Source organism: Meriones unguiculatus, chromosome 4 (genome assembly GCF_030254825.1).
Source record: "Meriones unguiculatus strain TT.TT164.6M chromosome 4, Bangor_MerUng_6.1, whole genome shotgun sequence".
Lineage (NCBI taxonomy): Eukaryota > Metazoa > Chordata > Mammalia > Rodentia > Muridae > Meriones > Meriones unguiculatus.
Window position 1 is genome coordinate 98708423 of NC_083352.1, and position 14022 is coordinate 98722444.

The 14022-nt window shown below is 51.9% G+C and overlaps 1 protein-coding gene across 1 annotated transcript; it reads right to left on the reverse strand.

Moving 5' to 3' along the window:
* Positions 1-493: 493 nt before the first annotated feature.
* Crybb1 (crystallin beta B1) lies at positions 494-14022 on the reverse strand. The gene is made up of 6 exons (XM_060381296.1): positions 13791-14022; positions 12213-12397; positions 10229-10347; positions 6051-6183; positions 2421-2563; positions 494-762 (listed from the first exon to the last, which is right to left on the reverse strand). Exons 1-6 carry the CDS (start codon positions 13840-13842, stop codon positions 579-581), a joined length of 816 nt encoding a protein of 271 aa, XP_060237279.1. The 5' UTR covers positions 13843-14022; the 3' UTR covers positions 494-578.

A 14022-nucleotide genomic window follows, 5' to 3' on the forward strand; every position in this document is an offset into this window, starting at 1 on the left:
ATGGCTTCTTGTGAGCTACGGTGCAGGATCTAGCCATTGAACCCAGGTCCTCTGAAAGTGCAGCCAGCGGGTGCTCCTAACTGCTGAGCCATCTTGACAGCCTCCAGACCTTGTCTGAATAAATAAGTAAACAAATAAACAGATAGGCTGGGGATGTAGTTTTGTCGGTAGAACTCTTGCCTAGCATGTGCAAAGCCCTGGGCTCAATCTCCAGCATCAAATAAACTCAAGAGTAGAGGCTCACACCTCTAAGAAGAACTCAGCTCAGAAATTTAAGGTTATTTCCCACTACACAGGGAAGACAGAACTCCAAGGTCATCCTTGACTATATATATTTAACTAAGCTAGAGGCCAGCTTGGGACTTCGGACCTGATCAGCCCACCTCAAATAAAATCTTCGTAGTGATTGCTGTGTTTATGACTGGTTGTTCTAGTCGCTGCTGTGACCAGGAGTCACGGGTGGGTACGCACTGTTCACAGAACCAAGGACAGTTCGGCTGTAGGAATTTTTATTAGCAGGGGAAGGTGGGACACTAAGGCAGGGAGGCTTGCAGGAGGAGGGGCTACAGAAGCTTGGTTCACTTGGGGGGTTCGGCGGCCAGCACCGGGAAGCAGCCCTCTTGGTGCCACTGGCGGTCCCTCAGGCGCCGCACAGCCTGCATCTGCGGCTGGAAGGCACCCCACTCGTTCCAGTGTCGGAAGTCACCAGGCTCTAGCAGATACTGGTAGCCTCGGTAGCCTGGGTACTGGTAGCCGACCCACCTGGGAAGGAAGCAGGGAAGGTCGTAGAGGCAGCCAGAGTCTCTTCCAAACCTCTTTCTCTCCACCCATCATGCAGCGAGCGTCCTAGTAGCGGCCACACACCTGCCTTGGCTTGGCCCTTCCTAACCCATGTATGGAACCATGTCCCCTTTCTGATAGGCCTCAGTATTCTCCTCAGGAAAGTGGGCACCGTCATGTGGCTGCTGTTTCAGGCATGCTTGGGGAACCAGATAGAGCGAATACTCCACCACAGGCTGAGTCAGCCCACAGCCAAAGAAGATGGTGACACAGACCCTCCCGGAAAGAACGGAAATGGAGTCCAGAATGTGAGACTTCAGCTCCCAGCCTATGAGGACTAGGCATCAGGAGCCATGTCTCCAAACCTGGGTGTCCTTCATATGCACTGAGTCTCTGAGGCTACTGTAAACACTGTCCAGGGTCAGATAACCACGATTCAGGCCCAGAAGCTGAGCTGTGTGGGCCTCAGTTTACCCTCTGTGGGGTGGGGACGGTGGTGACCCTACTCCTTCCATCTTTGCTGGTGAGTAAGTGCAGCACAGAAGTGCCCTCACCAAGGAAGGCACAGTCAGCCATTCAGTCTGAGCTTGGTCCTTGCCCGAGGATGATCTGGGGGCTTTTCAAGTCCTTCTCTGAGCCACTGTTTGCCATTAGCTGGCTTCTCTGGAGGGATATCTGGATCCTACCCAGTTCCTTCTACCCTGAGAGCAGAGGGGAACTCTGGCTGGACCATGTCCTCAATGTACAAAGCACACTGGTGTCACGGGGCAGAAGAAACCTCTCTAAGCAGAAAGTGGCCTCAACCCAAGCCTCCTCTCTGTGCCCAGCATGTGCCAGGCTCTCAGATGAGACTCAGAATTCTGAGAGCCCAGATGAGAAGGAATCCCCAGGTCCCACAGGAGGAGGAAAGGAAGCCAGGCAAAGGCCACCACCCCAGAAGCAGTACGGGAAGGCAGAAAGGGTCACAGTACTAGAAGGTAAGGCACCTGACCCTCCCCAGGTTCTCAGGGAAGTAAGAGACAGGGCCCTGATTGGGAACCTCAGATCCTAGAGTGAATTAGGACCCCTCACCCACCCATCATGCAGACAGCAACACGGAGGGGCAAAACTGGGGTACCACCTTACCCAGGGACCTCTGCTAGACCTACCCCCTCTGTCCACATCAATTCTGGCCAGGGCCTCAGTACTCCTGAGAAGCTGTGATTCTCTACACTTGTGGGTTAGTATTTAGACTGAGGTGGAACTTGTCACATGCCCTGGAGCCATGGGATCTGTTGGCAGAACCCCAGGACCTAGTCCTGGAAGACTGTGTGTGTGTGTGTGTGTGTGTGTGTGTGTGTCTGTGTGTCTGTGTGTCTGTGTACATGTGTCTCTGTGTGTGGAGGTGTGTCTCCATGTGTGTGTCTGTGGAGGTGTCTCTGTGTGAGTGGAGATGTGTGTGTGAAGTTTTGTGCGTGTGAAGATTTGTGCCTGTGTGTGGGAGGTATGTGTGTGTGTCTGTGGGAGGGGAAGTGTGTGTTTGTGTGTGTGTATTTGTGGAGGGTTATGAGGTCTTTCTCTTTCCCAGGGACCTGATTCCATCTTGACATCCTCAGCTTTAGACTCTGCACTTGCTGCAGGCCCAAAACGTGAATACTTACGTGCCACCTGTGACGGCCACACTGCCCACACGGTCACAGAAGCCATATACCCAGAGGCTGGGCACGTCATCCTCTTGGATCTCCATGGTGTTGCCCTTGAAGTTGGCCCCTTCAAACAGGCAGATCTTATGCTCCTGGGAATCCTGGGAAGACCCATCAGAAGAGGGAGTGGGGGGAGTGGGGAGGGACCCCGAGGGCTTATGCCATGAGGCTCCTCCTCATCTGGGAAGAGGCAGTAATGGTTGCTATGTCTCTGGTGCCCAAGGCTCAAATGAACTCACCCACACAGGCTTGAGTTCCTACATGGCATCCCTCTGCAACAGCACAGAGGCTCAGAGAAGGCAGGCATACTGATTTACAGCACACAGAAGACTGGGGATAGTAGCTTTCCGAGAAGCACCATCCTCAATTCCCAGCGGTGTCTCTGGGCCATAGGAGAGCCCCTGGCCAATATCTCCTTCCTTGAACTTCTAATCAGAGCGAGTTACAACGGACTGTGGGTTGTGGAAGGGCATGTGGAGCATGGATCTGGGTTTGAGTCCTGACTGAGGCCTTATCCTGGTCCTGCTGCACATTAGGCTAGTGCTCTGCCATTGAGCCCCAGCCCAGCCCACACTGAGTTTTAATATCTGAAGTGCTGCAGAGCTGAGCAGCCAGCACTACAGAATGAGGCCCAGCCCATCATGGACAAGCTGTGCAGCACGCAGCCTTCGTTTCCTATGCTCGGGCCTCAGTTTCCTCATTGTTACAGTGGGTGCTGTAACCGCTTCTGTCTACCAGGGCTGCTGTACAGACCCCACAAAGGAAGAGAAAGCACCCAGCATACAGCAGGGGCTCAATACAGGGGTATGCTAGTCACTTTTGTTAACTAGCAAAGGAGGGGAGGGCAGGACACACGAGTGCATCCTTCTTTGGACACAGTGGAAGACTGTAAGTAAAACAAATCAGCTAAGTCTTCTGGAAGGAAGGGAAGTGGATCAAAGGGGGGGGGTTATAGGAGAATGGAATTTAAGGAAGGGTGCTTTGTAGGTCAAGTAGGAGTGAGGTAGTCAGAGAAAGGAAGAAGGGCAGAGGTCACACTGAGCAGAGGAGAAGGCATCGGCAAAGGCTGGCGTCCTGGAAGAGGGTATGCGGTGTGAGGTAGGGGATGGGGGTACAGGAGATGTGATTAGCACTTAATCAATGCTGGTGACTGTTGCCACTTGGAGGACCTTGGGGAGGGTCAGCCAGTCTGTGGCTCCCCACTGCCATGGAGGTAATACCTCACCGTGCCCCAAAAGGCCCTGGAGAACCCCACCTCTCGGACACCCCCTCCCATCCAGTCCCTCCCCTGTCCTCTGTCCAGGTGCAAACGTTTAATTTCTTCAGCCTGTCTGAGCTGCTGCAGGCCTCTGCAGGCCTCTGCCCTCACTGGCCCCTGTATAACTTTCCCTCCTGCCGTCCTTGGACTGGCTCTGTTCCCACCCCTCAGATGCCGGCTGCCCCACCTGCCCCACCTGCCCACCCTTTGCCAACTGCCAACCAACCCCAGCTCCCCTCGCCCAGCCCCAAGAGGCACAGGCTAAGGTTTACGGTTACAGATTGGCTTCCAGGGCCTGGCGTGGAGCTGGCAGAATCAGGCTAGCCCAAAGTTCAGGAACACCCACTCTGGTGACCAGTTTTTGTTTTGTTTTTCACTGTTTCCTTTTTGAGATAGGAGTCTTAATCTTAACTATGTAGCCCTGACTGGCCTGGAATTCACTCTGTAGACCAGGTTGGCCTCAAACTCTCAGAGATCTGCCTGCCTCTGTCTCCTCAAATGCTGGGCTAAAGGTGTGTGCCACTATGCCCTGCACAAGGGATCAGGTTTGATTTTGGAAATAACTCTCTAATTTTCATGAAAGCAGGATGAAAAGGGACAGGAAACCCAGGGTTGAGTTGCGTGGGGTGGGGTTGGGGGAGGTGCTCAGGAGAAGAACAATGGTGGACCAGGACAGTCACAGGGGACACGAGGTGAATCAGACTACTGGACCACAACCCAAGGTGTAAGAGATGACCTTTTGGGTTAGTGGTGAAAGAAAGGGCTAATGCCCCAGCTGCACCCATAGAATCAGAACTAATGGGTCTGGTGTGAGAGTTTTTATATTTTCCTAATATATTTTATTTAAACAATTATGTCTAAAACACGGTCATAATTTTAATTTGGCCAATGTGACCCTGCGAACCAGATCTTTTACACTTTGTGAGAAAAACGTGGTGGTGGGCTCAAAACCAGGAGCGTGTTCCATGCTTGTGGACCGTTTCAATCCAGACCAGACAAACATCACGTGTTTAGGAACCACTTAGGATCTGATTGTGGGGGGCACGCCTGTAACCCCAGGAAAAACATGAAGCCAGGGCTGCAAGTGGGACCCTATCTCCAGAGCACAAAGCAACACACACATGACCCAAAACATCAACAAGTGACTACGGTGGATAGCAACTTCCAGACTGGTTACTGCTCATTGGCCCTCACTGAGCTTGTTTCCCAGCTGAACCCATTACATAGATTATTGGTTCTCAACCTGTGGGTCACCATCACCACCCCTTTGAAGGAGTCACATATCAGAATATCCTGTATAATCCGACATTATGATTCATAACAGTAGCAAAATTACAGTAGCAACGAAAATAATTTTATGGCATGAGAAACTGCATTAAAGGGTTCCAGCGTACATAGAGGGACACAGACAGGCCATGCAAGGGTTTGAAGCTAAGCTCTGGGTGTTCACAGTGTGCTCAGTGAAGGCCAAGATCCAGCCTGGGACTCCCAATGTGCCGCAAGCGCTCTGGCTGCCTAACCCACAGTGAGGCATCGGTACCGCCGCCCCACGGTCGCGGGTAAGCCTTCATTAATATGCTTTCCTCACAGACATTCCCACCTCAAAAGGTGAGAGTCGGTGCCATCAAAGCCTGGCATGCGTGAGTAAGAAGTAATTGGCTCATGACTCATGATCAATTCATAATTCTGGGAAAACTACACACCATGTGGAGCTGTCTCTGCAATCTAGATTCATCTCCTTTACACTGATCTAGTTAAACATCACAAACCTAATTCATCACGTTGCCATATTGTCACAGTTGTCTTCCCCCAAAATCCATCCATTTCTTAGCCACTTCACAACTAACTTTTTCTTTCCTTTTTCCTTCCTTCCTTCCTTCCTTCCTTCCTTCCTTCCTTGCTTCCTTCCACAAGGTCTCCCTTGTAGCCAATGCTAGATTTGAACTCACAATTCTCCTGCCTCTACCTCCCCTGTGCTGGGATCATGGGCCTGTGTCACCCACCATGCCCAACCATAGCACAAACTTCACTCTGCATGTTGAGGGCCCCTATTGGATGAAAAGCTCCCCAGGGTGTATGGTGTGCAACCAGGAACCTGACTTTCTACAGGGTAATCAAGGAATACACTAAAACGTCTTGTTCAGTCTCCAGAACTTTAACTCCCAACTCACAGAGCAGAGAAGTGTCTGTATCACTCACAGCCTAGGCAGGGTGCAGATGGAGTATTTGAGTATTTCAGAGGGTTTTCAGAATTGCTGAGAGCACGGAAAACCAGAAGCCACCAGGCTTCCATCCCCACCGTAGCTGTCCGTCCTAGTCCAGCCACTCACCATCCTGATGGGCCGGAAGGACATGAGCCGGTCACTTCGGTAACTGCTGGTCCAGGTGTCCCAGCGTGGGTACTCACCCTTCTCCAGGACAAACATCTCCCCACGGAAGGCGGATTGCTCAAAGGCTACCCAGCTGGACACAAAAAGGACCAAGAGGGACAGAGACAGAAAGGAGAATCCATCAGCAAGTGCCCTCCGCAGCTTGTCTTCCCGCCTCTCTGCACAGCAGCCCAGGCACCAAAATGAAAACCTAAGGTGTGTCCAGTGGGTCTGGGTTTCATTCTGCAATATACCCCTGTGTGACGACGGACAAGCAGCTTCCCCTCTCCCAGTCTCCATCACTTCATTTACACTAGTGGTTTTTGGAGTTGGTGAAGGATTAAATGAGATACTGTGTGAAAGTTATCTGAGCAAATTCTTTTTAGCAAATATGGGATTCACAAGGCTTTAAATACTGTGAGGACTTGGGGCCAACTAACTTACAAAAGCTGGGACAAAATCTCTGCTTGCTGCTAATGTGACTCTAATACCTACTGGTCCCTTCTTTCCAGCCATTGGAGGAGGGGCCACTGGTCCCAGCCCTGCTGCAGGCCGGGTATGAGGCACTGCTTTGGGTTCGAAGCAAGGCTTCTCATAGGTACCTGTGACTCACAACAGAACTAGTGTTTTGACCGTCAGAGTGGTGCAAGCTGGCATTCAAAGGATCATTTAGAATAAAACCCAGGAGCCGGGCATCATGATGCACCTGCAATCCTACTACAGGGAAAAGGCAGCAAGATCATGATGTCTGTGGCTAGCCTGGGCTACACAGTGAGACCCTGTCTCCAAGCAAGGAAACAAAAATCAAAGGGAGAAAATGTGAGCAGTCCCAGGAATTCAGATATGAGAGAAGAATTAATCCAGAAGAACTAGACTGGCAGCCAGAAGGCCCACAGCTGGGGCGAGTAGTGCAGAGAATGAGTGTGGTAACGAGTCTCAGGTACTCCGTGTGTTGGCACACACCGAGGGCTTCATCTTTCACAGAGTAAACTGGAAGTTTAAAATCTATGGGAGCGTTTTCAGTGTGGTTGGACTAGGAAGATGAAAGCTAGGACTTTGGAGGTGGTGATCCTCACTGTATGTGTTTGGCGTTGTGAAGAACCAAGAGAGACGCCACAGAAATCTCCCCGAGGGCAGCTGGCACTGTCTCACCAGAAAGACTGCAACAAGGAGACACCATCAAGAGCTGAGACTCACAGAAGCATTCCAGGAGCCTCAGGACATCGTCTGAGGGATGAATCAACTACAGTCAAGTGACAGAATAGAAGATACGGACTTGTATGTGGAAGAATTGTAATTCAGAACATGGCTGTCTGGCAAGAGATCACATCCAAAGACCATCTAGGTCAGTGATCTGGCTGTAATACAAACATGCCTTTAATCCAGGAGACAGAGGCAAACAGAGCTGAGTTCAAGGGCAGGCTGGTATAGAGCAAGTTTCAGGTAAAAACAAAATAAAACCTTAGATTCAGGCATGGTGGTACACACTTTTAATCCAAAAAAAAGGTAAAGTTAAGTTTGTAGAAGGAAGCAGCCATGTTTGAAAATGATGTCTAATTGTGTGGCAGAAACAGTGATGAATCAGAGAAAGATCTGACAAAACAGAATATGCCCAGCTCTCACAAGAAGAGAGAGAAAAGGGAAGCTACCTAAGGAGCAACATAGAATGAGAGAGAGAGAAGATGCAGTTTTACCGAGACAGTAATAGAAAGGTTGCAGAGAAAGAACACAGGTGAAGACCAGATGAGCTGGAGAATGAGAAGGAGCCAGGTTATTAGAGCAGATTGTTTGAGTTAGTTTCATGCCAAATAGAGCAATTCAGGAGATGAGATAGAAGCCAAACTGAATAAGTCAGCTGGGAAAGGAGTTTGAGTCAGAACAGCTGAGTTGAACCGGCCAGCCCAGAGCTTAGTAAGAACAAGAAAGGGTGAGCTTATTCAGCAGTAAGTCTCACAGGCTGAAAACATTCTAGGCCTAGGGTAGACTGTACGGAGGCTAGAAGCTTCCAGGACTAGGCCCAGGTTAGCAGACAGAGGCAGTACGCCTCCCAGACAGCAACTGAACCAGGCAAATAAAAGATAATTTTACACTTGTCCTCAAAAAAGTCAACTGAGGTTATCTTAACAGACTGGAGAAGATCAAAGGATGAACAGATGGATTGGTGAATGGATATATGTATAGATGGGTGGATTTGAATGGAGAGATGGACTGATGGATGGGAGGAGGTTAGGGAAATTAATGAACATATGGATGGGTGTGTCAATGAATGGGTGGATAAGTGGTTATATAGGTAAATGGATGGGTGTATGAGCAGACAGCTGAATAAATGAATAGGTACTGACAGGAGGATAGACGCCGATTAGATGAATGAACAAATAAATGCATACAGGGATGGAAAGATGAATAAAAGAGAATGGTGGATACAAGACTGATGACCTGATATATTGGTCTATAGATGGAAGTACAGACATACATGTGATGGACAGAGTGGGTAGACGGGAAGAGAGCCTCAGAAGGGGATGCTGCACAGGTATGAAGACCAGAGACTCTGGGAAATTACAGACCTGAGTTCTAGTCCCAGCTCATCGTTGGCTGTTCACCTCATGATTTGGAGCACTCTGAAGGCAGATAAGCTTCAGTGAGAGAGAAGCAGCTGCACCTGCATCACTGGGAAGTTTTGAGGGTCTGAAACCCGGGACCCCATGGAGCAGACCCAACTCGAGGTTCACACTGTGATCTCATCTGTGACTAGAGAGGGGGACGCTGTTGCTTATGAAAACGCAAGACAGATGTGGTCCTGCCACCTCCTCCTCCCCCTCCACACCCCTCTGTCCTCTTTAGGTGGTTCACAAGCATCTAGTCAGCAGTGAGGGATGCCAGGTATGTGTCCCAGTGTCCATTCTCACTGCCCGTGGTGCATTTGAGCCACGGGCAAGAAGAGGGGTCAAATGCGGACACGGAGCCTCAACCCAAGAGGTGGTGCCCAACCCAAGTCATGCCACGATGTTGGGTTTCAGGCTGAGGTCTCCTAGGTTTCATGGTACAGTACATGTCCCGTGATACATGAGAACTCTTGGGTCCTTGTCTTTCCCCTCCTTTCCCGCTTCACCTCCTCTTCGCCCTTTCTTCCCACAATGCCTGCTGATCCTGACACAGCCCTTTCTGCTGGGTCTCAGGCCCGTGTCTGTTCCCGGAACACCAAAACCAAAACAAAACAAAATAAAAAACCCAACCAACATGGGCACAGCTGTCTCTCTTTCTGAGGAGAAATACTCTGGCTTTGAGTCATCAGCATCCCAAACATCCTGAAACCTCAAGATGGCCACATCGAGCAGTTCCGGTCCCAGATGGGCTTGGGGGATGGGTGGGGCTGAGTTGAGGTTGACCGAGTCAGGGATGGAGTGGGCACAGAGGCATGAGTGGCCCCTGAATCAGAACATAGACCAAGGTGTGCTCTGAAACTCACAGGGCAGTAGGGGGAGGTAGACGGCCATCACCCTCACCTGCCACACTTGGATGTCTATACGGTGCCAACCCCACTCCACCTCAGAATCATTCTGACTCTCCTTGCTTCAGAGTCAAGGAAGCCGCTACTTGGAGACTGAACAAGACACAGGAAGGCCTGATCTACATCTGACCTTGAACCCCAATCTGGCACTTCCCTTTGTGCTGTAGATAGCCTGAGGTGACTTAAACACTGACTGGCCACGCCCCTTGGAGGGCTTTTGAGTAAGGAAACGATAGTGGGGTTGTGATTGCCTCAGCTCGTGGGGACGGTCCCTGAGGCCTAGACTGTTGCTTCTATGAACTGGGAGCCTGTGACAGTCTTTACCACCAGGCATTGATTCGGCCCTTCAGAGCCTCAGGCCCCCTGTCTGTAGCCCTCTCTCAGACAGCTTGGTGGTCCACATGCATGCACCAGCCTCTTACACTATAGGCGTCTGGGAGAGGGGATGGCTGGGGACATGCGGCTCCCCCATGATGGCAGCAGGCCATCTGAGACTCAGTTTCCTCATCCGTCACTGGGGGAGCACCATACCCCTCCCCCCGGGGTTTGCAGACAGAATAGGGAGTGCCTCAGGTGTGGACTACTGGGTGTCAGGTGGATGTAGCTGCTCTGTGGTGGAGCCTGTACTCACGGTCCTGAGATGACGATCAGGCTGCGCACTCTGTCAAAGCCACGGTCCCCCAGGTTCAGGCACTCCCCCGAGAATTCCAACCGACGGCCCTGGAAGTTTTCCTGCTCGAAGATAACCAGCTGCAGAAAGAAGCACACCCCCACGCCGGGGCGACAGATTGAGGTGTGGCCTGGCTCCATGACCCTCACCCCCAAATGAACCAAGCCTGACAGATGAAGGGGTTCAAGTCTAAAAACCCTTGATGGGCATGTGTCAGTCAAAGCAGGTGGGGTCTGGGCCTCAGGAGGTCACAGGCCTGAATGAGTGTGAATGAGCCTGTCCTCTGGACTCCCCACCACTGAACCCAAGATCAGTACCATCATCGGGAGCAGGACTAGGGACCCATGTCTTCTATCCAAGGTCTCTCTATGTAGCTTAAACTGACCGGGAATTTATTCTGTAACTTGGGCTAGCCTTCAGCCTGTGATCTTCTGGCCTCAGCCACCAACTGGTAAGACTAAGCATGTCTTCGTCTTACCAGCCCTTCTACTTGGCCCCTCTGTGTTATTTCTCAGCCTGGCATGACCTCAACTTAGACTTCCATTTCCTAACTCGTATCCTAGGCTACATGTGTGGTCCTGACCCTGTTCTAGGTGCAGAAGCCACTTTCACCAGGAAGCCCTCTGAGATTGCTCCTCTTCTACCCTTGGTAGGGGCTGAGTGCCTCCCACTGTGATACCCCCAGCTCTGCCCCTGAGTCTCCCTCCTCCTCCTCCTTTTACCACTCCTCTTTTTCCTTCTCCTCATCCTCTTTTTTTCTCCTCCTCTTCTTCTTCCTCCTTCTTCCTCTCTCCCTCATCTTCCTCCTCCTCCTATTTGTCTTTTCCCGCTCCTTACCCACAAAGGGCTCCTTCAGGGCAGGGCCTGGGTTCTTTCCTTAATTGTGAACCCAAATGTAGGAAAGACTCACTAGTCCACAACCCAGCACACAGGCAGCCCCTCCCTCATCTCTGCACCTCTCATTTGGATTTTTACTCATTTTCTGTCACACACAGCAACTCTGCTATTCAGTGGGGTCAAGGCACCTACCCAGCACCAGGTGCGCTAGGCAGATGCTTGGAGGTGGGGAGATGATGGAGGAGGTGTCCCAAGGGACCCTTAGGGCCCAGTTAGTTTTTACCAAATCTTAACTTATATATGGGTTGTGGGTTTGCAGGTGCTTGCTACCTCATTAAAAAGCAAATTTAAATCAATGATTAAATGCAACGACACAAATCAAAACTAGCCACATCCAGACTAGGTGTGGGTCATAAACCCAGTTCTCTGCCTGAGGGTAAAGACAGGGCAAGAAAACCTCAAGAGTCCGTCTCTCCAGGAACCCTGCAACCTGGACCTTGGAGGAGAATTTCAGGAAGGTCAGAGGTCAACCTGGTGGCCTGGTGGCTCTCCTTGGTCCCTTCCACCAAATGCACTCCTCTCCTGTTTCTGTTTTTCTATCTCTAAGCTCCTGAATGTGGGCTGGCCTGGCAGCAAGGAGGGCTGCTTCACACTCTAGAGCGGACTCCACTTTCTTTCAGGTATGTGGAACCCCTGAGGTTCCCAGGCTGGGAAGAAAGAGGTCAGGGAGGATGGAGAGTAGGCCGGGAAGGATGGTGAGCAGGAAAGGAAGGATGGAGAACAGGACAGGGAGGAAGGAGAACAGGGAGAATGGTGAGCAAGCCAGGGAGGATGATGAACAGGCCAGGGAGGATGGAGAGCAGGCCAGGGAGAGTGGAGAACAGGACAGGGAGGATGGTGAATACGACAGGGAGAATATAAGCAGGCCAGGGAGGATGAAGAACAGGACAGGGAGGATGGAGAACAGGGAGGATGAAGAGCAGAAAGAGTCAGATGGGAGACAGAGACTCTGAAACACAGGAAGGAGATAAGGATAGCAAAGGGAATGAACAGGAAAGGAAGGAAGGGGAGGAGGTGGTTCAGTAAAGCCCAGCCTATGCATCCTTACCCTGTAGCTCCCAGGAGGCAGGTCGCCTACTTTGGCAGTAGGCCTGGGCACAGAAGCTGGGACAGAAGTGGACCCAGGGGCTGGGGCTGACCCCGTGGATGGCGTCCCCTTCCCCTTGCCATCAGAACCTGGGTTCACCGCCGTGGTGGCCGCAGCCTTGGCAGCCTGAGACATGGTTCCTGACACTGCAAAGAAAAAGAAGTCTTTGGACTGGATGATTTGGGGGGCACTGCCAAGCTGCCCCCTATCCTTGTGCTTCTCCCACTTGTCTGTGGCCTCCTCCACAGCCATTGGCTCTCCCTGGAAGGCAGCCCTGATGCTTTGGCTTCACTTTGGGTCTGGTGTGGGGGCAGCCAGTCTCTTCCCCTGGATGCTGTCCTTCCTTTTAGCCCCACACTCCACCCTTCTCTTCCTCATCCCCTTGTACTTGCTTCACTCTCAACGTTTGTAGCATGGCTTTGCCTCGCCGGATGAGTGACAGTCACATTCAGGAGTGCTCCAGGTTCTCTGGACACCATCGACTACAATAATGAATGCCTCACATCGTGACCTTAGCTGTGGGCTAGCCAGGGTTAGGAGCTCTCTCTAGAGTCCAGCTGGAGTGAGGGTGCACCCGGCAGTCGGCTCCCATCTGAGCCAGCAGATGAACAGGCACCTGGGTTACTAAATGCAGCCTTGTAAACATGCCTGCCTGGGATAGCTCCTCAGCGCTTGGCTCTGTGCCAGCTTCTCAGCCAACATCTGTTCAGAGAGTGAGTGCAAATGTGTGTGTGTCCTGAACCTCTCCCTGCCATCCGCCCCTGGCGTCCTCTGAGGGCAGATGTGGGTGTGCAAATAACGGCCTGGCACTCGGGATTGGGAGGCACAGGAGGAGGGGGTAGTGTGCTTCCGGCATTCCACACCAGAACTGTGTCTGTGGGCGTAGGGTGGAGGGGACTTTGGTGAGCTCCAGTGGTCCCTCAAGGAACACAGTGCCTGACTGCACTGTCCCCTGGGAGAGATGCTCCAAAGATTGTGTTGATAATTTACAAACCTCTGGAGCGCTTGGGGCCCAGAACAAGCTTCCTGGGTCCAGGTGGGTTCCTGACATCTGTCTAGCTGGGGTGAGCACACTCCTCCTAGCCCTTCTCGGGAAGACCGGCTGCTCTGCTACCCACACATCTGGACCACATCTGGGGGTTTCAGCCCCCCTCGATCTTGTCTCTGTTCTAGGAAACACTCCCCAGAGGCTGGGCTGGTTTCCCAGCTGTGTGTTCATTCCCTCCACCTCCACCCTTGCCTTTCTGGCTGAATACTTTATCTCCCTTCCTCTCTTCCTGATTTTGTTTGGTTTGCTTATTTTCTGAGATACGGTCCTTCTCTGTAGCCCAGGCTCGCCTCCAATTCTCAGCAATCCTCTTGCCTCAGCCTCCAGAGTTCTAGATAACCAAGTGTGCATCAGCAACAGTTCTGGGTTTTGCTTTCTCCCAATGTCTGCCCGGTTCTGTTCCTAAGCACCCCCTCTCTTTCTATCTCCACCCCCCCCCTTTATTTCTACCTTCCCCCAGTCCTCTGACAGCATGGCAAGTCCCCTCTTACCTGTGCTGAAGGACAGGCGGGTGCTGTGGGTGCCTCGGGGCCGACCCCCCATTTTATAGCCTGGCAGACACCAGGGCCTATAGTGTGCACCACAAAGAGGCAGCTGATCCAGCAAGCCCGGACAGGGCCCGAGGCCGGCTCTGCCCCATTACCGCACAGGCCAGCACTTTCCATTGTGGGCCTGGAACACAGAGAAACCCTGGCCCCAACCCTACCCTGACTCCTGTCTCCA